Source organism: Giraffa tippelskirchi, chromosome 10, assembly GCF_054371585.1.
Source record: "Giraffa tippelskirchi isolate mGirTip1 chromosome 10, T2T-mGirTip1v1.2.pri, whole genome shotgun sequence".
In the NCBI taxonomy this organism is placed as follows: Eukaryota; Metazoa; Chordata; class Mammalia; order Artiodactyla; family Giraffidae; genus Giraffa; species Giraffa tippelskirchi.
In genome coordinates, this window is record NC_137284.1 from 141,561,767 (window position 1) to 141,588,885 (window position 27,119).

At 40.2% G+C, this 27,119-nt stretch overlaps 1 protein-coding gene across 4 annotated transcripts in view; it reads left to right on the forward strand.

Moving 5' to 3' along the window:
* EXOC4 (exocyst complex component 4) overlaps positions 1-27,119 on the forward strand; it is an 875,766-nt gene that overhangs the window by 817,240 nt on the left and 31,407 nt on the right. For all 4 annotated transcript variants that reach the window (XM_081532917.1, XM_081532918.1, XM_081532920.1 and 1 more), the window contains one exon: positions 1,723-1,882. In XM_081532917.1, the coding sequence (XP_081389043.1) occupies positions 1,723-1,882 (160 nt within the window). The remainder of the gene's footprint in view (positions 1-1,722; positions 1,883-27,119) is intronic.

A 27,119-nucleotide genomic window follows, 5' to 3' on the forward strand; every position in this document is an offset into this window, starting at 1 on the left:
AGACCAGACACTTCTTGACATCGAATCCTCCTGGGAAACAATAGAGGTATAATCCTCTGACACAGAAGAGATTTTAACTGAAAAAAAAAAATCATAAATTGGAAATTTCCTATTTAAAAAGCTAGCTATCCCCTGTCATATCACTTTCTAAATTCAAGGGCGTATTATTGAATTTCTCAAGTGGAGGAAGTGAGAGTGGTCTCAGTCTTCTTAGTGTGGCAAGGAGAAATATTTTATTATTTTTTTAAGGGGTGTATTTAATCACAGATATTCTTTAAAATTCCTGGTGTATAGTGATAATACAAAGCAGACCAACTTTTAATTGGTTTATTATTAGAATTTATCGTGCTTAATTATTATATACATTTATTTCTGTAATCTATTTTTTATTCTCTATAACCAGTGCATCACCTCATAGCCTGCACTTAGGGCAGACCACATCAAACCCCTGCAGAACAAAATTCTGCCTGAAGTTATGGGCTCAGGGGCATCATAGCCAAAGAACCTACAGAGATTTTTCACATAAATTGTCTAGCTTTAAATGTAAAATCCATGTGTGTGTTTCTGTTCCTTTGAGTGAAAAGCTTTTTACTTCACCTTAGAAGAGCAGCAAATTTGTCATCTTGAAACAACATTGGGTGAGTGTAGCTGAAGCAAGAGATGATGCCTTCTCCTGTGCTTTTCCTACGTGTATCCTAATCAAGGGAAAACTTGTTTTGAAGACAGAAGGAGCCTTTGAACCTGAAGCTATACCCTGAGACAAAAATAGTCGACTATTCTCAACTAGTCAGACTAACTTGAGATTTCCGGAAAAACATCTTGCCAGAGTACAACTTTGTAAGAACAAGAGAAGAAGGAAGAAGAGAGGTTTACTTAGTTCCAAGTATTTAGAATTAAAATCTAACTTCTAAAATTGGTAACCCACATGTTCCTCGGGTTGTTCTGAACCAACATTTCCTCAACTTCATTACCTAAGATAACCTGAAATGGAATCTCTTAGTTTGTTGACATCCTAACTGGCAATTTGTCGAATTTCACAGACCTTAAGACGGTCCTTTGGCAATGAGGACAAATCACTTCCTGACACCCCTGACAACTACACAGGAGTCTTGTGGGAACTCAGCAGTTAATGTGTGATCTGCTTTTCCTTCCGCTTTGTTTCTGATTACATTCTCTCCCATTACTCCTTTAGAAATCTACTCCATTGTCAGTGCTGAGGTATGTTAACATTAATGCCAAGAGTCCAATTTCCTATTGATTTATTTTTATTTACATAGGTTCCCAATCAACTTTTGAGCCAAAAGTACAACCCCTACCTGTTTTGTAGGAGGAGAAGGAAGCTAAACAGATGATACTATTTACATGTGGTGTTCTCTGCTTTAAAATAACTCAACAGGAAAAACAAGTTTTACGCGGTAATTTAAAACAATCTAGCATATACTGTTAAGCCTTGGCATGTGGCTTTAGCTGCATATGGCAGTGCTGAAACTGTGGAAGTCCCAGGTTTTTTATCAGCATAAAGTCTCCCCACTTGTAACTCCTTGGGCAGTATCTAACTACTCCGAAATCACTGTAAGATCAGGTGGTCCAACCATCAGAGCCAAGTTTTCTTTGGTCGTTTACATTTTCTGAGGAGTAGAGAGAGGAATCCTGTGTGTCCGTTTCTTCAAGATGGCATTAATCTGTCTCCTCCCTCCCCATCACCCTGTGCTGATCCCTCAGGCCTGGGACATCTGATCTCCTGCATCCTTATTAATGGGGCCCAGTACTTCCGGCGCATCAGTGAGTCTGGCATCAAGAAAATGTGTAGGAACATTTTTGTCCTGCAGCAGAATTTGACCAACATCACCATGTCACGGGAGGCAGACCTGGACTTCGCAAGGTAAGAAAGGGTAGATTGGACTCAGTTCGTGTTCCAAAGCATTCTACCAAATCATTAATAAAAATGGATTCTTAATCATTAAAAAGCTAGTTTAAGAAATGAAACAGAAGTGATGGATGTTAATGAAACTTATTGCAATGATCTTTTCACAATATATCCATATATTGAATTAGTACACTGTATATCTGAAACTAATATGTCAATTATACCTCAGTTTTAGAAAAGGAAAAAAAAAAATGGAACTCACAGATGTCCTTTGGTAATAGGGAAGTAAGTCTATAAAATTCTGTTGGGTGTTTAACGACTGTGAAACAGGTAATTTTTCCTATTGTCTAACCTAAGGTCTTTTACTACAGCACTTCAGTAATTTTGTTTTCTAATTGAAAAAGTAATGTGTGCTCATTGCATAAAATATGTAACATAAAGTACAAAGAAGAATATAAACATTATTCATAAACTCTTAATCTAAAAATGTGATATTTGATATACTTTCTCCTGGTTTTTATGCATGTGCTGTGTGTATAGGTGAGTCTCATTTATGGGCATGTGTATCATTTCTCTTTACAAAATTGTTAATGGGTTTTTTATTCATTTAATTTGTGTTTTCCTATATCATTAGTAATCTTTGAAAACATGGTTTTTCCCATATCCATTAAGGTCCGTTGAAAATATTATTTTAAATGCCTGAACAAATGTTTCATGGGGCAAGTAAATCATAATTTATCTATCTGATTATTAATATTTGCAGATTTGTAGACATTGGGATTTTTTACATTTTCTCTCATTATAAATAACGTGTAGTGAATGTATTTTTACATGAATCTATTTCTTCATCTCTTCTATCTTTCCCAGGTGAAATCCATCCCCCCTTCTTCCTTTCATTGGGGAGAAAATGGTTACTCATCACTCTCCATGCTATTCCTTCATGTAACTGAAGGTTATTTTTTTAAAATAGCATTTGGACTTTTCTCTTTTCAAGGTTTGCTGATCTCAGTTTTTAGGGTTTCCTTGTAATATTCTTTTTCAAATGTAAGAGTTAATCTTCTTCTCTCTTTATGTGGTCTCAACACTACCCATACCTTTCTTAAGTCAGTGGATCTTTGGGGCTTTAATGAAAACTTTAGACGTTTTGAAGAGGATGGATGACGATTATAGTGTTGGTGTTTTATTGCTGATTATACTTGGATGAATTTTTCCATGAACCCCTTTATTGCTGGGAAGTTTTTTTGTTTTTCATAGTCCAGCATGCTCCTGCCTATTATTTAGTATTTCCGTGTCTTTTCACTTGACTTTTTGATTCCTGAAGAAGTTTAATAAAATTTGAAATAATTCTTGAGAAATTTCTAGGGATGATGAAATGCTGTATTACTTTGACAGTTATTAAGACATCCATGCTAGGATCTTTGTCTTGAAATCATATAACATCTTCACTTTCACCTTTCTTCCCCACGCTGTCACTCATTTGTTCCATTGCTACCCTGTTGTTCTGCTTTTCTGTCCTCCTTCTCTGATGGTTTCTTTCTGTTTGAGTGTGTGTGTTCATGAAATTCCCTATCTTAGGCCAAATTCGGTGGAAAGCGTTCCTTGCTCAGATTAGGGAAACCAGGTGTGACTGAATGCTGCATTTATTTGGCCTCCCTTATGGGGAATGATCTCATTATTGAATTAGTCTATTCATAATAACATTGAAAATGGGAAGTTAAGAACACAGAGGCCTGAAGGATACAGAGAAGCATTACTAATTCTCTGAGGAATATAATTCCTAAATTCAATCATCCTTTTTTAAATGATTTTTTTTTTTTTAATTTTGCTGAAGTAAGTAAATTAACACAGCTTTTGGCAGACACTATGGGGCCTGCACACATACTAAAAACCCTAGCATCTGAATAATGAAATGATGACTGGGCAGTATTGAGGTTGACATTGGTGGGCCATGTACCAGCAAAGCGTTTCTTCAGCGAAGCTATGCCTGTCACGGTTGAATTTGGGAGTGATATCCAAGGAAGTGGCTGTAAGCTAAAAGATGATCGCTTGGGAGAGGCACTGCTCTTATTACTCTTCATGGATTTTGAGAGGAGATAGGATGGCCTAAGTCTAAAGCGTTAGATTACGTCCTGATCACAGTTCAGAAAGACACATCTTTACTAGACTTGTAAGCTCCAGGAAGCCCAGATTTTCTGTTTCCTCAGTGTGTGAACCAGAGTAAGTGCTCACTTTGTATACCGGATGAATGACTAGGTATCAAATCAAGGCTTCTTTTTGTGGTAAGGAGCCTGGATAATGGCAAAATCTAGTTTGTCTTTAACATCCTAAACATTTTAACCAGCTGACGTGGGATCATTTTCTTATAGGCTGTTGAGAAACAGAGCCTCTCCTTTGCAATTCTTTCTTTCTAGAAAGTGTTACAAGAAAGAATACTACATCCCTAACTATTCATAGACTCTTTCTCCTTCATTTTCTCTTGCTCTCCTACATACACATATGCCTAAACACACTTTATAGCCTTGTTTGTCTGTTTTTCTGTTCTTGATTTTGGTAGGGACAGGTTTTGTGAAATGGGCTCCATCAGTTCTACTGAATGTGAAGCGATGTAAAATAAACATAAGAGTGATACCAAAATAGCCAGAAATAGTAGACTGCAACAGTGTGTCTCAGCATTTCTTAAGTAATGTCTAATCAAGCATGGACAACATCTGTATTTCCAGCAAACCTCTATAGGAATGTTATCTTCTAACGCAGTAATTAATCACTAGTTGCCATGTGTCAGAAAACTTACTTAACAAGAAGTTGCAAGGCTCTGTAGCTTTTCACTTTCACAGCCTTCCTGGCCAGTGGAAAATAGAACACTCTTCCACAATAAAGGAATGAGAGATCTGGACTCATTCCATTTATGTTAACTCTTCTACTCATGGTATTGTTAAGTTGTCTCTTTCTTCGTACACACCTTTGGTCCAACTAATCTCTAATAGGAATAAATCTTGGGTGAGCAAAAGCTTGAAAAACCTATAATGTGACCAGAACTGCCGAGAGACCCTGTCCCCTATGGTAATGATCTCTGCTATGGTTTTGACCCTTTTGACCCAACCGTTGATTTTCAGGCTCAAAAAGAGGCTTTGTCCTGGAAAATCACTACAGACTAGCTAGAAAGTAGAAGGCCACTATGAGTGCTCTTTAATTGCCTTCATCAAAGAACATCTTACCCTGAACTGTCAGGTGCTTCAAAGCAACCCACTAGTCAGGAGTAACGGGAGAAGTCTGAATGAGTACTTCCATCCCCAGGGTGAATCTGGCAGCCTTTGTAGTTCAAGTGAGACCATTGTTGGGGAAAAAATTCCCAGAATTTTCCTCCTAGTACCTCCATCTCTTCACACATTTCCCTTTTGTATTGGTCTCTCTCATTACAGTTGCCTCTTTTCTCCTTTATCTCTCCTGTTACCTCTATTATCTCTCCTTGATTCTGTGGTCTTTTTGGTTTTCTTTAGACTAATCTCTCTCTCATTCTTTAATCTGGCACAGATCAGGAAATGAAAGCTAAGGTTCAGGATGTGGTGAGGTCCTAACACATAAGGAAGTGTCCTCATCCTTTTACTCATTCATTCAACAAATGCTTATTGAGTGTGCATCCTCTCTAGGTCCTACCCTTGTGGAATTTACATTATTATGGGCAAGAGAGATGAACTAATAAACAAGTAAAATACAAAGTATGCCAGATGATGATATATGCTACGGTGAAAAATTAGATGTTAAGAAGAATAGAGTGTATTTGGGTATGAGGAAGGTAATTTGTGATTTCGAGTGTTCAGGGAAGTTCTTAATGAGATGATAACATTTGAGGAAAGACCTAAAGGAAGAGCAGATCATGTAGCTATCTAGAGGAGCTTCTGAGGAAGGGAGCGGTGGGAGCAGAGAACTAGAAAGAGGCATGTATTTAGCATTTAAAGAACAGAAGGAAGGCCAGTAAGGCCGAAGTAAATAAACAAGAAAAGAATAAGAGATGAGTCAGAGGTTTAATCAAAGAAGCTGAGATCTTGAAGACCAATGTAATAACACTGACCTTTACTTTGAGATTGGAAGCTATTAGAAGAATTGAAACAAGAATGCCATGATCTGACTTATGTTATGAAAGAGTCACTCTGGCTGCTATGTGGAAAATAGATGATTTTCTATTTTTCCTGAGGAAGGGAAGTTACAGACAAGAGCAGAAACAGAAGGATTTGTTAGAAAACTATGGCAATAATCTGGGTGAAAAACAGTGGTGATTCAAACCACAATTGTAGAAATGGAGAGGATGAGAAATGGACAGATTAGGATATATTTTAAAAGTAGAGATAACAGGATTTGTTAAGGGATTGGAAGTGAACAAGTGACCCCAAGATTTTGTTCTGAGCAATTCAAAGGGTGGTGTTTTCATTTATTGAAATGAAAATGAGCCAGACGACAGGAAAGGCAGGTTGAGTTGAGGGGGTAGGCTAAGAGGCAAATACAAAGGGGCTATCAAAAGTTTGGATTTAGAAATATGAAGTTTGAGATGCTGATTAGATGTCTTTATAGAGGTAAAGAAGAGTGACCTGGATATACAAATCTAGAGTTCAGGAAAGAGGTGGTTGTTGTTCAGTCTCTCAATCGTGTCTGACTCTTTGTGACCCCATGGACTGCAGCACACCGGGCTTGCCCATCCTTCACTACCTCCTGGAGTTTACTCACACTCATGTCCATTGAGTTGATGATGCCATCCAACCATCTCATCCTCTGTCTCCCCCTTCTCTTCCTGCCTTCAATCTTTCCCAGCATCACGGTCTTTTCCAGTGTATCAGCTCTTCTCATTAGGTGGCCCAAGTACTGGAGCTTCAGCTTCAGCATCAGTCCTTCCAATGAATATTCAGGACTGATTTCCTTTAGGATTGACTAATTTGCTCTCCTTGCTGTCCAAGGGACTCTCAAGAGTCTTCTCTAGCACCACAGTTTGAAAGCATCAGTTATATGGCACTCAGGCTTCTTTATGGTCCAGTCTCACATCTGTACATGACTACTGGGAAAACCATGGCTTTGACTATACGGACCTTTGTTGGCAAAGTGATGTCTCTGCTTTTTCAGGAAAGAGGTATAGGCTGGAAATGGGAGTTTGGGCTTCGTTAGCTTATAAGTGTGATGTTAAAGCCATGAGACAGAGTGAGAAGTGAGAGTGCAATGAGAATGAGTGGAGCAGAAAGAAAGGCTGACCAAGAGTTGGCCCTTGGGTCCTCCACTGCTTAGACGTTAGAATACTGGGAAAGAACCAGCAAAGGAACCTGAAAAGGAGCAGCCAATAAAGTAGGAAAATAACCAGGAGAGGTTTGTGTCCTAGAAGTGAAGAAAATGTTTGAAGAGGAGAGTGTCTTCATCTGTATTAAATGCTGCTAGTAGGTTAAATGAGCTCAGGATAGAGAATCAGCCACTAGTAGACTTGATCAGATATCTGAAATGCTTTGGTTTGCATTCCTTTACCTGCCCTACAACTTACCTAGCATAGCAACAAACTTGGGACATATTTAGGGAAGGCTGCTCACTCTTCAATTCCACGGTAGGGTCTGAAGCATTCGGGGCAAACAAAAATGCAGTTAGTGTGATTCTAGTGTGATATATAAAAGACCAAATTGGCAGCCTCTTTTTCCTCATTGAATAGTTAGAAAGGAAGCCCTGCTCTTCCCAGCATATGTACTCATCCATTTCCCATGATGAAGCGGAGTTGTGATCACTCTTAGAGAGATACTAACCAATGGTGACTTCCCTGGCGGCTCAGCTAATAAAGAATCCACCTGCCATATGAGAGACCTGGGGTCGATCCCGGGGTTGGGAAGATCCTCTGGAGGAGGGCATGGCAATCTACTCCAGTATTCTTGCCTGGAGAATCCCCATGGACAGAGGAGTCTGGAGGGCTACAGTCCATGGGGTTGCAAAGACGCAGACACAACTGAGCAACTAAGCAGAGCACACAACCGGGTGAATTTGCTTTTAACGATGGCAGTCTCTGCTCCTAGGTGCCCCACCCCTCTTTAGCCCCAGTTCCTCTTCCAGAAGCTCCAAGTTAGCTTTGAAGCTGTTCCGTGCATGTTGACTTAACCAAGTCCTATATCTCCTATATATAGTACCCATACTATGGAGTGGGAACATCTATTCCACAGAAGGCAACAGAAAAATCTCACTGACAGAGAGTAAATCATTTGGTACCTGGGAACAAAAGAAGAAAAAATCGTGCCTGAACTGCCTCCTCTGGACATAGGTTTATATGGAGAAGTACAGTACATCATATTTGTTTGACTCAATAAGAGGTTGAATCAAGAAAGTGAAAAGACCACCAATAGAATGGGAGAAAATATTTGGATATCACATATCTCATAGGGATTTATATCCAGAATATATAGAACTCTTACAACTCAATAATACGAAAGCAAATAATCTAATTAAAGACTAGGTAAAGATATCCCAGTAGCAACGTGCATACCTAGTGCCCCAATCTGATTCTAAGTTACTGTTCTTCAATAAAAGGAAGCAGGGCTCCTGAAGAAAATGACTGATTGTAGGTCTGGAGCAGGAAATAGACAAGATGAGGCTATAGTGTTAATACTTTCTGAAGATCTCCTGGAAAAGAAAATGGCAACCCACTCCACTATTCTTGCCTGGAAAATCCCATGGATGGAGGAGCCTGGCTGACTACAGTCTATGGGGTTGCAAAGAGTCAGACACAACTGAACGACTTCACTATAGTACCAGAAAGTAAGGAAGTACTAAACACACGCGCACACATAACACAATGTGTCAAAGAGGCACAGGAACCAACTAAAATAGCTCCCAGTGGCAAAGAGGGGACCATTTGAGCAACAGAATAAACAAAGTACTACTGAATTATAACCCAAACTATCAAGTAAATATCCATAAGTCCATACTGATGTAAATGGTTCAATATAGTAATAAACAAGGAGAAAGAGAAAAATCTGTGCAGAAGCATTCCAGATAGATTATGGAGCTAATATAAAGGTAGAGGCCCACTTTTTAAGGCTGGTTGCACATAATGACTTCCCTCCAAAGAGTACATATAGAATGTGGGGGAGTAACTTTATAGTGGAAAAATCTGACAAATAGTATTTCAGCCAGGTGATCAAGGTCAGCATCAATATGCATAAATCATGAAGTATCAAATAAATTCCAATACATGAAGATTCTGCAAAATACCCATCCAATTCTCCTCAAAGCTATCAAGTTTATTAAAACCAAGGAAAATCTAAGAAGCTATAATATCCGAGAGGAACCTAAGAAGACGTGATAAGTACATGTAATGTGGTATCCTGGGTAGGATTCTGAAACAGAGAAAGGACATTAGGTAAAAACTAAGGAAATGTGAATAAACCATGGACTTCAGTTAATAATTTATCAATATAGGTTCATCAGTTGTGCTAAATGTATCATACTAATGTAAGATGTTAATAATGGGGAATGTGGCTATAAGTTAAACAGGAAATCTCTGTTCTATCTTCCCAATTTTTCTATTAGTCTAAAACTGTTGGGAAAAAATAAAATCTATTAATAAAAAAATGGGCAAAAAATTTTATAAACATTTGTCTGACAAGACATATAGATGGCCAGTATATATATGAAAAGATGCTCAACACTTTGTTACTAGGGAAATGCAAACCAAAATCACAGTAAGATACCACATCACAGCTACTAGGATTACTATAATCAAAAAGACAATAACAAGTGTTGGATTACTGTAATCAAAAAGACAGACAATAGCAAGTGTTGCAGAGAATGTGGAGAAACTAGAACACTCATATCAATACATTGCTGATAGGAATATAAAATGATGTAACTGCTTTGGAAAACAATTCATAACTTCCTCAAAAAGTTAGCCATAGAGTTACTATGTGTGCGTGTGCGCTCACATGTGTGTGGGTGTGCTCAGTCGTGTCCATCTCTTTGGGACCCGATGCACTGTAGCTCACCAGGCTCCTCTGTTCATGGAATTTTCCAGGCAAGAATACTGGAGTAGGGGACTTCCCAGTAGTCCAACGGCTAAGACCCTGTACTCTTAATGCAGACGGCTCAGTTCCATTCCTGGCCAGAGAACTAGATCCCACGTGCTGCAACTAAGACCTGGTGCAGCCAAATAAGTAAAACTTAAAAAAAAAAAAGAATACTGGAGTGGGTTACCATTTCCTCCTCCAGGGGATCTTCCTGACCCAGGGATCGAACCCACGTCACTTGGCATCCATATGATCCAGAAATTCCACCCCTAGATATATACCCAAGAGAAATGAAAATTTATATCTCCACAGAAATTTGTACATAAATGTTCAGAGCAGCATTATTCATAAAAGCCAAAAAGTGGAAACTGCCAAGGTAACCATCAACTAATAAATAAAATATGATCAATCCATACGTCCAATAGATTTATTCAGCTATAAATACAAAAGTACTAATATATGATACAACATGGATAAACCTTGCAAACTTTAAGTGAAAGGAGCTAGTCACAAAAGATCATATGTTGTTTAACTCCATTGATGTGAAATGCTCAAAATAACCAATGTTATAGAAGTAGAATGCACAGTGGTTACTTAGAGCTAGTGGGTTGGAAGGAAATGGGACATGGGTACAAGGTCTCCTTTTGGGGTGGTTCTAAGATAGATTGTGTTGACAGTTGTACAGCCTTACAAGTATATTAAAAGACACGCCTGCTTCCCCTCTCAGCACTCCCTGTATTCCCTACCTTGATTTATTTTTTAGCACATATCACCATCTGACATATTTAATATATACTTGTTTCTTTGTTCCTTGTCTATGAACTCTTGTTCATTTCTGTATCTCCAGGCTAAGAACAATACCTGGCATATAGTGTTGTTGTTCAGCCACTAAATTGTGTCTAACTCTGTGCAACCCCATGGACAGCAGCGCGTAGGTTCCTCTGTCCTCCACTATCTCCAGGAGCTTGTTTCAGACTCATGTCCATTGAGCCTGTGATGCTATCTAACCATCTCATCCTCTGCTGCCTCCTTCTTTTGCCTTCAGTATCGCCCAGCATCAGGATCTTTTCCAGTAAGTATACTCTTCACATCAGGTGCCCGAAGTATCAGAGCTTCAGCGGCAGTCCTTCGCATGAGTATTCAGGGTTGATTTCCTTTAGGATCAACTGGTTTGATCTCCTTGCAGTCCAAGAGTCTTCAGTAGGCATTCAGTAAATATTTGTGGCCTGATAACTTTAACCTTGTTGTGGCCTAAAGAGCTTTAAGCAGAAAAGTGAGACAGTCAGATTTGTTTTCTAAGAAGATTATTTCAGCAACTGTATAGAAAATGGCCCTGAGGGCAATAACCCTAGAGGCCTTGCAGACCAATTGGAAGGTAATGGTAGAGAGAGAGATGTGTAGAGCCTGAACTAGGTCAGTCCTGGTGGAGATGGAGGGGACAGATTTAGGATGTATAAATAAGCTGAAATGTGCAGGATATAAAGAGTGATTGAATGTTGAGGATAAAGAAAAATGGGTCAGGTTTGACCTCCAGTCTCTGACGTGGATGTCTTAAGTGGGTCCCCACACTGTTAAATCAGATAAGCCTATAGGAAGAGGGAGGAGTAGACTTGGCAGAAGGAAGATAATCACTGGACGTGACAAGTGTCAGATGTGTGTGAGATTTCCAGTGGAGATGGCTCATGTGCAACTGGATGTGTAAGCTAGAAGCTTGGGGAAGAGTGGAGGAGGGGAGGGGCCTGGTTTGAACAGTTTGGGGAATCATCGGCTTGAGGTTGTTATTTAAAACCACTGGAGAACAGGACTCCTCTGGCAGTCCAGTGGTTAGACTAGTGGAGCTCCTCTGCGCTTCCACTGCAGGGGTCATGGGTTTGGTCCCTGGTCAGGGAACTAATATCCCACAAGCTGCATGGCACACATAAAAGAAAAAAAAAAAAAAAAAGAGGAGACGGAGAAGACCAGCATGTAAAGGGCATGAGAAGGAAGAGGGACCCCAGAAGAGGACAGGGAAGGAATGACCCCACAGTATAAGAGCCAGAAAAGAGCAGCACATAAATTGCTACCTGCACTGACGTGGTACTCTCCCCATAAATTGATCCAGCATCTTTCTTCCCATCAGTGAACACATCTTCTCATTTTAATTTCTCCCAACTCCTCTTTGAGGTAGACTGTTTAAATGCTTTCCTCAAGGCGGCAGAGCGAGTGACAAAGCCAGCCTAAGCCTATCAGCTTGGACTCCTGCTTTATCCTTGACCTTGTACTTTCTCTAAGGCCAGCGATGACCTCTGGCGTAGCTGAGACAATATTGAATTCCTTCCAAGGGAGCTGCTTTGGTAGACGTGATTCCTACAAACCTATTGTCCCAGGAACATTACTTTGGATTTCTGCAGAAAAGGTTATTATGGGTTTTCCTATCTGAAGTGACCAGGGAGCTGTTTGGAAGGTAGGGATTAGCAATGACATGCTGCCATCTACTGGAAACACCCACGGACATCCAGACAGACCTGTGGTCTCTTAACTCCCTGTCACTCTGTTGAGTCAGGAGCGGGGCTGCCTCAGTGGTAGGCTTCAGAGGTGAAAATAATGAAATGTCCTCACCTATCATGTGAAATTTCCTTAGACTGCCTTGCTTAAAGAGCAACTCTGTTCCTAAAATACATATATATGTATTTTCTCATTATTTTCACATTTTTTCCCCAACTTTATTGTGCTATTAGTCTTATCTGCCTTTCTGATTCTGGGGTAATGCATCCTTTTTCCAACCTTTACCTGTCATATATTCCGGATCTGTGGCTCAAGATTATTAACCTTGTGAATTTGTGATTAATTTTGCAGGAAAAATTAGTCTGCTATCAAAATTCTTTTAATGACGATGCCACTAAAAATTCTGTTACATCTCCTGAGTTTCCTAGTGATGCAAAGCTAACCCTGACTTTCCTAGGTATCCAAGTCATTGGGGAAATATAAGAGGCTACATGGCTTTTGCTCCCTGGAAGAAGGAAATATGCCAGATATTAAAATTTAGTAACAAAATAAAACTTTGTATGGCATGATCTCTGAGGCAATTTTTGTAAATATTATTACAAATAGATTTGAATATCATTACATTCCCCCTAATTAAACTTTTATTTGACTTTGTTTCTGACCATACCTGTTTCTAACCATACCACTTTCTACTGATCTCCTTTTTCTGTGTTTACTGAACTTATCGTAGGTTCCACACATTCTACCAACTAATTGGTAACTAATTGCTTAATTAGGGCTCTTTGAAGGCAGGTGAGTATGCCTACTTGTCTTCATATCCCCCGAGAGCACAGCAGAACAATGAGTACTCAGAAGGCTCTCAAAAAATAATACCTGTCAGTATTGGTGTTTGATTCCTTATAATATCCAGTGTGTGAGCTTTGATTAAGTAGGATTTCTTTTGATTATGCTCAATTAATGTCACCATACCTTGTACATATATAATGTCAATGTATAATTTAGGGTTCCCCGAGATTATTGGCAGCCATAGTCGTCATCTTCCCTTTGTTGCACATGTGCTAGAATTGGAATGATTCAGAGATTAGCATAGATGGCAGGTGTTATTATATCCAATAAAGATCCTATGGAACGGAAATCAGAAGTGACTTGTCCAAAATCTCTCATCAAGTTGTGCTATTTATATCCCCTGCATGGCCTCTGTAGTCGCCACAGTGCGGAAATTACATTAATTCACCCAGTGAGGCCATTTTTCTGCCAGGAAAGGATTGTATTGTTCTAGAAAGACATTACACTTATTCTGTGACTAAAGCCCAAGAAAGATCATTCTAATGATCACTCTATGAGAATCCTTACTGAAAAACTTGAGGCTGGAAGCTGACCTTTCTTGTCATCTAAATAAAGATAGAGGGTTTAATTTTGATGCTTAACGGGAAGAAACAGGCATGATTGGCTCTAGAGGTATAAACAGAGCTGCAACCCTTTACAAATCATATGGAGGCCAGACTTCCTTCTGCACTCCCTCTCTTGTTCCATTTTATACAGAAAGCCCTTCTCTCCATTCCCACCCCCTGCTTTGCCTAAAACACCATTTGCCAGTCTAAGAGAATAGTGCTGAAGGGAGGCCAAGTGGCTGCAGTGAGCTCAGTGGTCAGCACCCAGCCAGACCCTTTTGCTCTCTCAACCCCCCTGACAGTCAGTTCCATATCCATTTCTCGCCTTATCATCTCTTTCCTCTCCACTTCAATTTTCTACCCTCTGTAATTATTAAATAATACCTTATTATATCCATAATGGTTCTTCATTTGTTGTTGTTGTTCAGTCACAAAGTCATGTCCTACCTTTTGTGACCCCATGGACTACAGCACACCAGGCTTCCCTGTCCTTCGCCTGAACTTCACCCAAACATCAGTCTCCCGGAGTTTGCTCAAACTCATGTCCATGGAGTCAGTGATGCCATCCAACCATCTTCATTTGTACCTATTGTGTAATACTTTATTGCTCTAATTCTTGCTAACATGTTCGTCCTCCCCACTTCATTATAAAGTTATTGTGACTAGTTACCATGATTGTGTTTTGCTTTCTTATGGTTTCTGAAATTTGTCTTTTGTTTTCCTTTTCTTCTCTGTAATAGTCAGCAACCTAAAGTGTTCATGAATGTAATGTGAGTTTCCAAGCATGCTTGATGAATATGAATTTCCTTGCATGTTTCAGAGAGCATCCATAGCTAATTATAGATAGGTTACCAAGAAATAAACATGTGCCTGATAGACCTATGACTGCAGACTGCTTTCACTAAAGCAAAGACGGCATCTAGCAGTCAAGTAACTTTAGTGTAGATCACCTTGAGGCCTAATTATCTTCTTTTTCCCAGTGACGATGATGATATATTCCCATTTTGATGAAAGAGTAGTTATTGTTACTATTATATAATTGAACTCAGTGAATGACATGAACCTTAGGAAATGTTTTACCTACATTGGTTCACTGAATCCTTCTTGAAACTCCATATGTAGCTATTATCGCCCCATTTTCTACTTGAAAATTAAACAAAAGCTAAAGCTTGAGGAGGCTAAGTAAATTCCCAGTTTACACAATAATGAGATTCAGGATTCAAACTTAGGTCAGTCCAACCCCCAAGTCTCTGAATGTCCTTAACCATGTGAAACCAAGGCTGTCATTTGGTAAATCCTAGGTTTCTGTTTTGCTTTGTTTAATTAAAATATGATTTTATTTTCAATTAGGCTCTTCTCTTTTCCATTCCTTTATTTTTTCTGGTTGTGTGTCTCCATCCAGCTCTGGTCTTGGCAGTTGTAGTTAGCTTTAGTTAGCAGTATCACTGGAGGACTGCAGATTCCTCTTTCACAAACGTGTTGGCGCTGGTTTTGCTCAGCCAGTAGGTACTCGGTGCTGCTTGCTGGTCACCTGCCCACTTTCCAAACAACTGTCCAGGAGCAACAGCACTGGACGCCCAAGACCATGCTCTTGGAATCATAGCGCAAATTAGAACCACTACACAATTCATATTTCCAGTAAACTCTATGATTAGTCCCAAGTACATACGCCTTTGCTTTAAAAACGCTGTGCCAAGTGGTTCTCAAAAGCCAGAGGGTGTAAGAATTTCCCAGGGAACTTGCTTTTGGTGGAATTCTCTGACTCCATCCATAAAAATTCTGATTTAGACAGTTGAGGGTGGGGCGTCAAACGGGGCATCTGCAGTTTGTTTAACAGGTGCCCAGGGATCCTGATGCAGGTAGTTTTTGGACTCTTTTGGAGAAGTACTGGTCTAACCTCATGTTCTTTGAGACTCTACAATATCCAGGCCATTTTTCTTTTACCGTCTTATTCTCCTTTCTTCCCCTTCACCCTTTTTTTCTCCTGCTGCAGGCAATGAAAGTAAAAATTATCTGAAAGCACTTTTCATCATTTAAAACCCCTTATGGAGTCACCATTTTTGTTTTGAGGAAGAGTCAAGTTGTGTTCTTGGAAGTTTGGGGGTGAACAAAGTAGTATTTTGTTATCTAGTGGGAGGCTGGTAAACAAATTCAACCCATGATTTTTGCATAAACTTGTGCCCATCACTTGAGCTCTCTTGGCTGAAGTTTCCTCATCTATAAAACGAGTATTTGACTAGAAAATCAACTCAAGGGTATCTTCTAAATTAGAGTTGTGCAGTCAGAGATGGGGTTCAGGGGTCTAGAGCTCCACCCCAACCCCTAGCTCTCAGAAGAGACCATCCCAGGAAAGGCTTGTAAAAGGAGGGAAGTGAACTTCAGTCTAATTCCACAAAGACACTGTAAAGATTTCTTAGATATACAGCATGTAACAGGCACTTTAGTGTTTGTTGATAGGATGAACAAATTAAGGCATGCGTGTATGACTGGATGAATGAACGGAGAAAGAAGTAGTGTAGGCCTGTTTCTTTCACAGTCAAGATCATGGTTGTAGCATTGCTCACCCCATGTACTGGGGAGTTAGACAGATAGAGAAGCTGGCTACTGTTTTTTGCATGACCTATAAAGGTCTCATAAGGCTCTGAACAGTAATTCAAAAAATAAACATGTAGGTACTCAAAAATATAAATGTCACATCAGCTATAGCTCTTCATCTCCTTTGCTGCACTGTGGTTTTCCAATTGATGGAAAGGTTTTATTCAAATCAGCCATTTCGCTTTTTCCTGGAGGTACTGTTAATCTCTGTGTTCTAACCTTTAAGGATATAGGCTTCGGTTGCTGCTATAATGATTTCCATTGCCTGGCATCTACATGTTTAAATTTCTCCAAAGAATTGCACACCTTCCATTTTTTGTCGATTGGAGATGGAGTCAAATGAGGAAAAAAACAAGTGGGGGTCGGAGAGGCCGGTTCTTGATTGACATCTCTCTCTTGATACCTGGGTCAAGGAAAGGAGTGGATCAATGGTCTTTACTTTGCAGCCCGCGTTAACACGTGTGTCTCACGCTCCTTTTGGCAATCTGTTTCACAAAGATGCTGATTAAACATTTTGGGGTACCAGGGACAGAGGAAGGAGGGAGAGGTTGGTGATTTTTAGCAGCTTAAGCATTTTATTGACAACATTAAAGGCTTCATAATATATTCGACCAGAAATTAATTACAGCCCAGTTCCCCATTTCTCCCTTAGGTGACAGTCTTCTGTTGATGTGTGCCGCTGTTAAAGTAATAATAGGTTTCAAATGTTTGTGAAAAACATAAAGTAATTACTTGCTGTGATAAATCAGTCACTTGAAGTTTCGACTTCTCTCAGCTCCATGTATGTGGTGGTAGGTTTGTTCCTGTTGTTAACTTTAATTATATAGCACTGAAGAATTTTTACTTTTCGGTTTTCAGAAATTTTGCTTTCTTTCTCCCTTTTTTGGTTTCCTGGTTCTCCAGGGATGAAAGTACTGAAGTGATAATGACACATAACTAACATTTGAACAAGGGAAGCATAAGTCTGCCAGGGAACTGATTGCCTTCGTTAAATTTTGTAGCTATTGGCTATCAGCTATTTGCCAGTTCCTATAATGAGCCTTAAATATTTAGTTTTTGTTGTGCAGAGGGAAAGAACCTGCTCTCAGGCATTTTGAGACTCCTCACCAATGGCATATGTTTAAATTATGGGCCCTGAAGCCAGAGAGATTCTAATAACTCTTTTTTGTTTTTTTAAATTACGGGAGAAAAAATGCAGTTTTTTCAGTAAAACCTTCGGTTGCTTTCCTGAGGTCCTTTTCTTCTGACAGCACCTGTGCAGATCTGCTTGGATAATATCCACCCCTTTGTTAGCTCACCTGGAAAATGAGAGAGAAATTTCCTTTTGGCAACTGTCTTAAAAGGGATCCTCACCCAGACAGATACAGTAGGCAGGACTAGATACTGGCTGGCGTGACAACCATCACACACAGGTATCCTGCTGTTGGCATGAAGGCTGGCTTACCCCTAAAGACATGAACAATACATTATACATGTTCACAGTTCTTTTTAACTCAATTAATATTAATATTAAGTTTTTCTATTCCCTCTAATCTGTCTTGTCCTTTCCTGATCAGTGAGCCATTATAAATCCTAACTTCAAAGGTTTTCTTAAATCTCCATCAGAATGTCCTTTTCTTAGAACAATAAGTTTGTTTTTCTTTTCCCCATATGAATCTCTTCCTTTGAAATAGTGTTTATATTTAGAACCAAATAGAAGAGCAGCAAAAATTGGTTACTAATAATTCTTCTGCACAAAAAAGTCATACAGACTGGTACTTCTGTGTTTCTTCATTGCAATGATAATTGGGGTTTCATGATGTTTGCCCCTGAGAATGGAAGATCCTGTCCACCATCAAAGAAGACTACTGCATTCAGCATAGTTTTAGCATTACATGTATTTTCCTGTATTCTGTCTTTTAAAAATTGATGACTCAATATGATATCTCAGTATAGGCCAGAATATCTGATTAACTGTAACCTCTGATTTTCTTTTGATGCCACATCATGAAGTTTTTATAGCTCTGTAATTCTGTCACAGCATTTCATTTTTCTACATATAGTAACAGCAAATTGCTTAAAATAAATATTTTTTATCATTTTTATTTGTATTACTAATAACAACTATTGTATTGAGTACTTACTTTGTGTAAGGCACTCTGCTTACGTGATTTACACACATTATCTTATTTAATCCTTATGATAACTTAGTGTGCCTATCAGCATTTTCATTCTACAGATGGGAAAATTGAGTCTCTGAAAGATTAAGTAGCCCAAGGTCTACACAACTGATAAATTACAGAGCCATGATTCAAAGCCAGGTCTGGCTGCATTTCAGCTATTGTGCTATACAGCTTATGACAATGTAATGTGTTAGTATTTCAAGAAGATAGACAGGGCCTCGATGATTTTATAGACTCTATTAAAACAATGATGATGGGGTGTTCTTAGTTGAAAGGGCTTTTAAAGGAGGGGTAATATTTTTTTTATCTTCCTTCAGGGAAAATGAAAGGAGAGATTGTTTTGTAGGCCTGTAGGGATAAACAAAAGAAAATCAAAAAGGTGATGAGAGTGGATTTTAGCACAGCACCAAGATCCTGTCTAGGAATGCTCAATAGTCATTGTTGAGCCGAACAAGGCCAGGATCAGGGCCGGGGACATCCAAGAGACCTAGCCCAGCAGCAGCAGCATTAGAGAGTGTCCAGGTCAGGGAGGAAGGCTAGACCAGACAGCCCAGGGAGAGAGGGCTCACTGCCAAATGTACACCTCAATTCTCCAAGTATCAATAAAACACCTATGTGTGATGGTAATACAGTGACTGATGAAGTTGTCTAAAATAGCTTTTAAGAAGCTACTTTGATTTTTTTCAAATGAATTTAATATATTCAGAAAGGAAGGGAAGCAAGAAGCTATGTCTTTTTCTTGTATCAGTAGAAAACCCAGTCACTTTTAAAGGAAAATACAGTAGTGATATATGAGTGACACGTGTCATTTTTTGTCCACCTAGCTTCTATGTCTCTTCCTGTGTTTAGGGAATTCCTCACAATGTGGCCTTGGAGGGAGGCAGGGCCCATTTCCCATTATAAAAATACAAAGGCCAGGCTTGCTCACTCTGTGGTGACCCAACCTCAGCTGGGCCATTGGGATGCACCTACTCAAAACTAATCAGGGTGCCCAGGACCAGTGCAGGGGTGATGGGGAGTCTTGTGACGTGGCATCAGCAGTAGTGGCAGCTGTCAGTCACCTGGGTGAGTGGCAGTGGCCGTGACACGGTCAACATCCATTTCTGCTGGCAGCAGAGCAAGATGTGGGGTTCTGTGTTTCAATTCAGTTCAGTTCAGTCGTGTCCGACTCTTTGCGACCCCACGAATTGCAGCACGCCAGGCCTCTCTGTCCATCACCAACTCCCGGAGTCTACCCAAACCCATGTCCATCGAGTCAGTGATGCCATCCAACCATCTCATCCTCTGTCGTCCCCTTCTCCTCCTGCCCCCAATCCTACCCAGCATTAGGGTCTTTTCCAATGAGTCAACTCTTCGTATGAGGTGGCCAAAGGATTGGAGTTTCAGCTTCAACATCAGTCCTTCCAATGAACACCCAGGATTGATCTCCTTTAGGATGGATTGATTGGATCTCCTTGCAGTCCAAGGGACTCTCAAGAGTCTTCTCCAACACCACAGTTCAAAAGCATCAATTCTGCGGCACTCAGCTTTCTTCACCGTCCAACTCTCACATCCATACATGACCACTGGAAAAACCATAGCCTTGACTAGACGGACCTTGTTGGCAAAGTAATGTCTCTGCTTTTAAATATGCTATCTAGGTTGGCCATAACCTTCCTTCCAAGGAGTAAGCGTCTTTTAATTTCATGGCTGCAATCACCATCAGCAATAGTGGTCTCTTCAGAAAACTGTCCTTAAAGAGTGATTCTGGAGTGACTTGATCCCTAACATTGTTCATTCCTGCTCACTTTCCAAGTCTGATTCTTCTGTCTTTCTGAATCATCTATGACTTACCCAGAATCCTTTCAATAATTTCTTCTCTGCAACTTAAAACCAAGACTGTTCCTTACAGACATAGTAAAATCTAGTGAATCTGGTAAAATTTAGCTTTTAATCCTGTCAATCCTCAGTAAAGCTTGAAGTCTTAAATTACTAACTCACCGCTGTTGAAGTGTTGACATAAAGTTACATCATATCTCTTTATCTTGATCAATTATAGAGAATACTTCAATTCATATCAAGAATTTTACTTTAAAAAAAAAAAAAAAAAGAAAGCAAAATTGGCTGGATTGCATGCCCTGAAGCTTGGCTCCTTATGGAGCTGAGAAAACTTAATTATTGGATGTATACATTTGTTTCCATTGTCCTTTGCTATATAATAAATCATCCCAAAACTTAGTACCAAGAGCAACAACCATTATATTGATTCTCTTGATTTAGAAGATTGGATCCCAGCTGTACAGTCTTCTCCTGAACCATCTTGGGGTTTCTTGCATGACTGTAATCTGATGGCAAATGGGGCTGAAACATCCAAGATGATTTGCCTCATGTGTCTGGTGGGAGTCGCTAGAAGGCTGGACTCAGCTGGGACACTCAGATGATTGGATCCCTCCTTCCCCCTGCTCCCCATAGTCTCAAAGATTCCTCTCTTTCATATAGCTTTTCCATGTGCTTTCTCCAGGGTGGTCCTACTTCTTACACAATGACCTAGGGCTCCCAAAAGCATGCAAGTAGAAGCTTCCAGGCCTTTTTAAGGCCTGCCCTCAGGACTGGTGCCATAATCTCTTTTACCACATACTGTTAATTAAAGAAAGTCACTAGGCTAGCCTAGACTTAGTGTAGGAGAAGACAACACAGACATAAATAAGAGAAGGTCTCACTTATTAGGGGTTATCTTTGGAAGGTAACTGCAACTCTGTCTAAACTTGAGGCCCTAGATGAGATGTTCAGTGCTTGGTACAGTCAATATCTCATGTTTGTCAGGATTCTTTCAGTTGTAAGGAGCAGAAACCAAACCCAAACTACCTTAAGCCAAAAAAGAATGTATTGAATCATGAAATTTGGATATTCAAGGGGTGATTGGTTTTAGACTTGATTTTTATCCAAGGGTTCAAGCCATATCAGCAGGACTCAATCTTTTTGTTTTTTCCTGTCAAACTCTTGCTTCTGTTCATATCTACTAGACTTTATTATTGTATAACCTAATTCCCCATGTGGCATAACATTATCCCTGAAGTTACATCGTACTCGTAGCTAGAAATCTTAGCGAAAGCGATAGTTCTCTCTTCTAAAATCCATATAACAGATCTCCTGAAGAGATTCTGGTGGACTTTGTCCATCTCTGAGCCAATTGCTGTGGCCCAGGAGAATGGAGCATTCTGAATGGACAGTCCACATCACATGCCCACATCTATTGTGAAGAGTTGATCCATCCAACCTGGACCTGAACCTGAACAGGTTCCAGAGAAAAGGAAAGTTTCCGTTATCAAAAGAAGTGGGATGAATGCTGGATAAAATGCTGTAATATTAATATTACATCTAATAACCGTTTGCTGGATGAAATTCAATGGTGGCACAGCCAATAACTTTTGTAGTTTATCATGTGCCAAAGAAGATAGACAATTAAAAAATTATTTTATGGAGAGAGAGAGAGGTGCTGCTGGGACATTATTCAGAGTGGACTGGAATAATTAGAGAAAATGTAAACGAAGCAATTTTGGGGCTGTCCTTTGAAGAGGTGAGATATTGAAGGAATGGGACAATATTTTAGCCAAAGGATTACTTTCTCAAGAATCAAAAAGCTATTAAAAAAAAGGTTATAAAGTTTAATTATGGGGTGCTACTGCTGTCCTTAAACTCCTCAAGAAAATTCAGAGGCTGGTTACTATAGTGTGTTGTACTGTGTAGTTTCAGATTGAGTTGGTTCTAAGGAAGATTGTTGTTTTAACCCTGAATATGACAAGTGGGTATTTTAAGTGTTTAAGGGATTCATACAAAAATAAAGCTTCCAAGGTGATTGCAATCAAAAGAAAACAGAATCTTTCAAAATATATATTCAATTTGTGTCTTCTGTAATTTTAACAGATGCCAAAGTTACCAGAAATAATAGTAATCTGCTTTTCTGCATATATAGTCCTCTTGTGAAGTTGAAAGTTTCCATGAATGTGAATTAATTTAGTTCCCATCTCATGTGCAAAAGAAGAAAAGAAAGGGAGCCCAGCGCCCCCTCTTCCTCTCTCAGTCTCAAAGTCAAACATAACAGATTATGAGGAGAGAGTAACAAAACATGAACTGTCTAAACTGGCTACAGTTTTAATGAGATTGGTGAAAAGAGAAAGCAGTCGAGGGCAGAGAGGAGTTTAGAATTTGGTGAGTTGGGAGGGAAAGATAAATTAGGAGTTGGGTTTAACATAAATGCACTATGTATAAAATGGATGAACAACAAGGACCTACTGCATAGCGTAGAGAACTATACCCAATATCTTGTAACCTAGAGTAGAAAAAAACCTGAAAAAGAATACATACATACATATATATATGTATACATACATACATATATATATATACACATATATATATGTATGTATGTATGCATAACTAAATCACTTTGCTGTATACTTGAAGCAAACACAACATTGTAAATTAACTACATTTCAAGTGAAAAAGAAAATAGAAATGGAACTTGGTAAGAAGAGTTCTGATGACTCTCAGACGTCTTGGATCATATTGTCTTCCCAGAAACCTTTGTTGGATAAGACTTCGAAATGGTATCACCTGGCCCCTTCCTTTGACACTCACGGACATGGAATAACAGGCTAGTGAAGCATCCTGATAGGAGGAGAGCCCAGACTTCTTGACTCCTCATTCAGGTCTCCCTCCCGGAGACCTTGATCCCTCCTGCAGGCTGATGTCAAAGGGGCTTACAAATTCACGTTCACATCAGAAGCCATGACTCCCCAGGGCAGTTGACAGGCAGCCTGGGGAGAAGAGACATCATCCTGGGTTTGGAACCCCCTCCTACTTTCTGATAAAACTCTAAGGGTGTTGTGCTAACCTCATTCCCCTTGTATTTGCCTTCTCTGAGGCTAACAGAGTAATATGGCTACTGGCTAGTTCTTTATAAGCAGAAATCACTATGTGATAACAATTACGACTTCTGTTCCCTATCTACCCATGCGCATGTCCTTGTTATTAAGGGAGCATAGAAAGATTATTAGCTTTTCTTTTTGATATCACCATGTTCTCCCTAACCTATAAATATCTGCTCTGCCCATGTCAATTTGAATCTTTTTTCTCTCCAGTAAATTAAAGTAGAAATGATAACCTGATTAGTTGCTATCTGAATTTCAGTAAACTCTTTTTTTTTAAGAGTCATATTTTTTGTTTGGCTCTGGTGGATCTTTGCTGCTTGCAGGCTGTCTCTAGTTGCAGAGAGCGGGGGCTACTCTTCGTGGTGGTGCGCAGGCTTCTCATTGCGGCAGCTTCTCTTGTTGCGGAGCACGGGCTCTGGTATGCATGGGCTCAGTGGTTGTGGCTCCTGGGCTTAGTCACTCCACAGCACGTGGGATCTTCCCGGACCAGGGATCAAACCAATGTCTGTCCCTTGCATTGCAAGATAGATTCTTAACCACACCACCAGCGAATCCCCTGATAAACTCTTAAGTCAAAACAAAATATAAGAACTGTGATTATGTGACAGAGAGATAGTGTAGGAGGGAGACTTCACTTGTTAGTAAGGAGTGGAAAGTCAAGTCCTGGTCTTCTGGGGTCATCCCATTGTGGAGGGTAGCTAGACTCTTGAGTTGAATGTCATTGCTGTCTTATAAGGAGAAGGCAATGGCACCCCACTCCAGTACTCTTGCCTGGAAAATCCCATGGACGGAGGAGCCTGGTAGGCTGCAGTCCATGGGGTCGCAAAGAGTCAGACATGACTGAGCGACTTCACTTTCACTTTTCACTTTTATGCATTGGAGAAGGAAATGGCAACCCACTCCGGTGTTCTTGCCTGGATAATCCCAAGGACAAGGAAGCCTGGTGGGCTGCCATCTATGGGATCGCACAGAGTCAGACACGACTGAAGCGACTTAGCAGCAGCAGCAGCAGCTATCTTATAATCATACTAGTCTTCTACCTCCAGTGAAGATCCTCCAAGAGGTTTCCCTCCTGAGCCCCAGAGTTCATGATGCTTATGTTGATAAACAGCCTTAAAACAACAGGTAGACAAGTAGACAGGGAGGATCTATATATCTCTGACCAGTGTACTCTTTAAATGGGTTAATTATGTGGTACGTGAATTATATTTCAATAAATCTTTTTCCAAAAAAACTCCATTAAGAACAAAAATTGAGAGTAGTGGTAATAGAATGACAGAGAACCCTCCCCAACCCCGTTTATGTTTCTTTCCCTCTCTCTTCTTCCCACTTCCCTCCCTCCCTCTCGCTGCTGCTGCTGCTGCTGCTGCTGCTGCTGCTAAGTCACGTCAGTCGTGTTTGACTCTGTGCGACCCCATAGACGGCAGCCTACCAGGCTCCTCCGTCCCTGGGATTCTCCAGGCAAGAACACTGGAGTGGGTTGCCATTTCCTTTTCCAATCTCCCTCTCTGTAAGGAAAGAAATACATTTGTAACACTGCTTCTGGTAGCAAGGGGATGCTTTTATTAGTCCTGGTGATTTTTTGTAATTATTATTGAGTTGGTTATGAAGGTAATTATGACTAAAAACCTTTCAGGCAGAGAAAGAGGTAGATTGCACCTGGAGGGAAGAGACAGGTATTACCCGTTTCAGATCTGACATGTGCTTCTGTCCCAGCTGGGAGAAGACTTACTTATTATAGCAAAAGAGCTGGGCTGCAAGAAGCTATAGAAGAAACAACTCGGAAGTTAAAACAGATGCATCTAATGAAGAGAAAGAAACTTCTGTGCAGATGAAGACAAGACTCCATTAAAGATCCACTAAGTTAAACACAACTAAAGAAATGTCAGGGAATTCGTTTGTTTTTGTGTTTGCAATGAAGTTTTGTCTTTTCTAAGTTTTTGTTTTTCACTCCATCTCTCAATTAAGGTTGTTTTAACAAGCAGACAGTGAGTTTAGTTACAAAGTCATGATTAGGATAACAAATGTCTGATCTCCCTGGTAACCCAAGCCGTCTGAGATTATAAATTGCAATTCTTTTTTGCCACCTTGGAAAAGACCCCGATGCTGCAAAAGACAGAGGGCAGGAAGAGAAGAGGGCGACAGAGGATGAGATGGTTGGATAGCATCACCGACTCAGTGGATGTGAGTTTGAGCAAACTCTGGGAGATGGTGAAGGACAGGGAAGCCTGGCGCACAGCAGTCCATGGGGTCGCAAAGAGTCAGACAAGACTTATCAACTGAACAAAACCAATGGTTGCCACCTGATGACAACAAAGAGTACAGCCCTTCTAGAAAAAACAAGCCTTTTTAGAAACAAAATTAACCCCTTGCAAGCCGAAAATCAGAATCTTTGATGGTGACAAAGGTCCTATATAAGGTCTTCTGACCTTGGTGTTAGAGATCTTTCTAACAGAGGCATCTTTTGTCAGAGGCATTTTTAAGCAGATTGAAGTCTTTTCTCGTAACCATGTTACTGAGAAAGCAATTTTTTTATGCATTGAAAGTGATTGTCAATCTGTTACATCCAAGTGTGAGGTATGCGTCGCCCGCAGTCTGGCACCACTTCCTCCTGCAGCGGGAGCTGCTGTCACTGTCCAGTGGCAGCTCCCGGGGTGTCATGGCAGCTGCCAGCCTGTTCTCACCACGGCTGCTGTTGTCACCATCACATACAAGGTGATGCCCTTGTGACTGTCATCCTGCTACTAATGGAAGTGATTGGCACCTCGCCATGCCACATCAAGGGGCAGAAGCTGTTCCCCAAGCGCAGGCACAGAGCCATCTGACACCCTTTACTGCCACTGCTCATCACCACCCTCCCAGCCATGATGCCAGCTGCGACCATCGCTTCACTGGCACAGGGGATGTGACAGTCCCCTTCCGACCTGTGGAAGCAGCCTCTCAGTGAGGCCAGCCCTGGGCACTCAAAGAATCTTTGTGCTTTGAAGTCAGCACATCACAGCCCAGCATTTCTCTTCCTTATTTGTTTCTGGAGATGTGAGCAACTTGAAAACTAAGCAGTACAGTGCTCCTCCCTGACCATACACTGTAAATTTCAGTGCCTACGTTAGAAGTTACTTTAAAATGTTCTCCATCATCGCCAGTATTCTAAGTTGATACAGTGTATTTTTATTTCTATTCCATTAAAGAAATTTTCTTTTTGGCTTCCTGGCATACAGGATTTTAGTTCTCCATCCAGAAATTGAACCCATGCCCCATGCATCGGAAGCACAATGTCTTACCCACTGGACTGCCAGGAAAGTCCCACAAATATTTTTAACAAAGCTTGTGAGGTTTAAAATAATATGTAGAATTCGAGATGGCAGACCAACTTCTGTCCTTTCATGGAGAAACAAAAAGGAATAAATCCGCAATTGAGAAAGAACAGAGGGATTTACCAAGGAACAAATGAGGTCAACAGATTTCTGGAAGATGAGAAGAAAATGGGACACAGATAATGGATAAACTAGCAGGTGGGGGAGAGCGGGGGGGGGACCTCAGTTTGAGAAATGCAAGTGAGTGCTCTGGAGAAGTTCTAAACTCATAATCAACACTACCTCCCCACCCCCCCAAAAAAGTGAGTGTCAAGAGAAACTGAAAACAGAGGGATTAGTGAAAACTTTGTAAATGAGAAAATATATAGCACTATTTTGTTC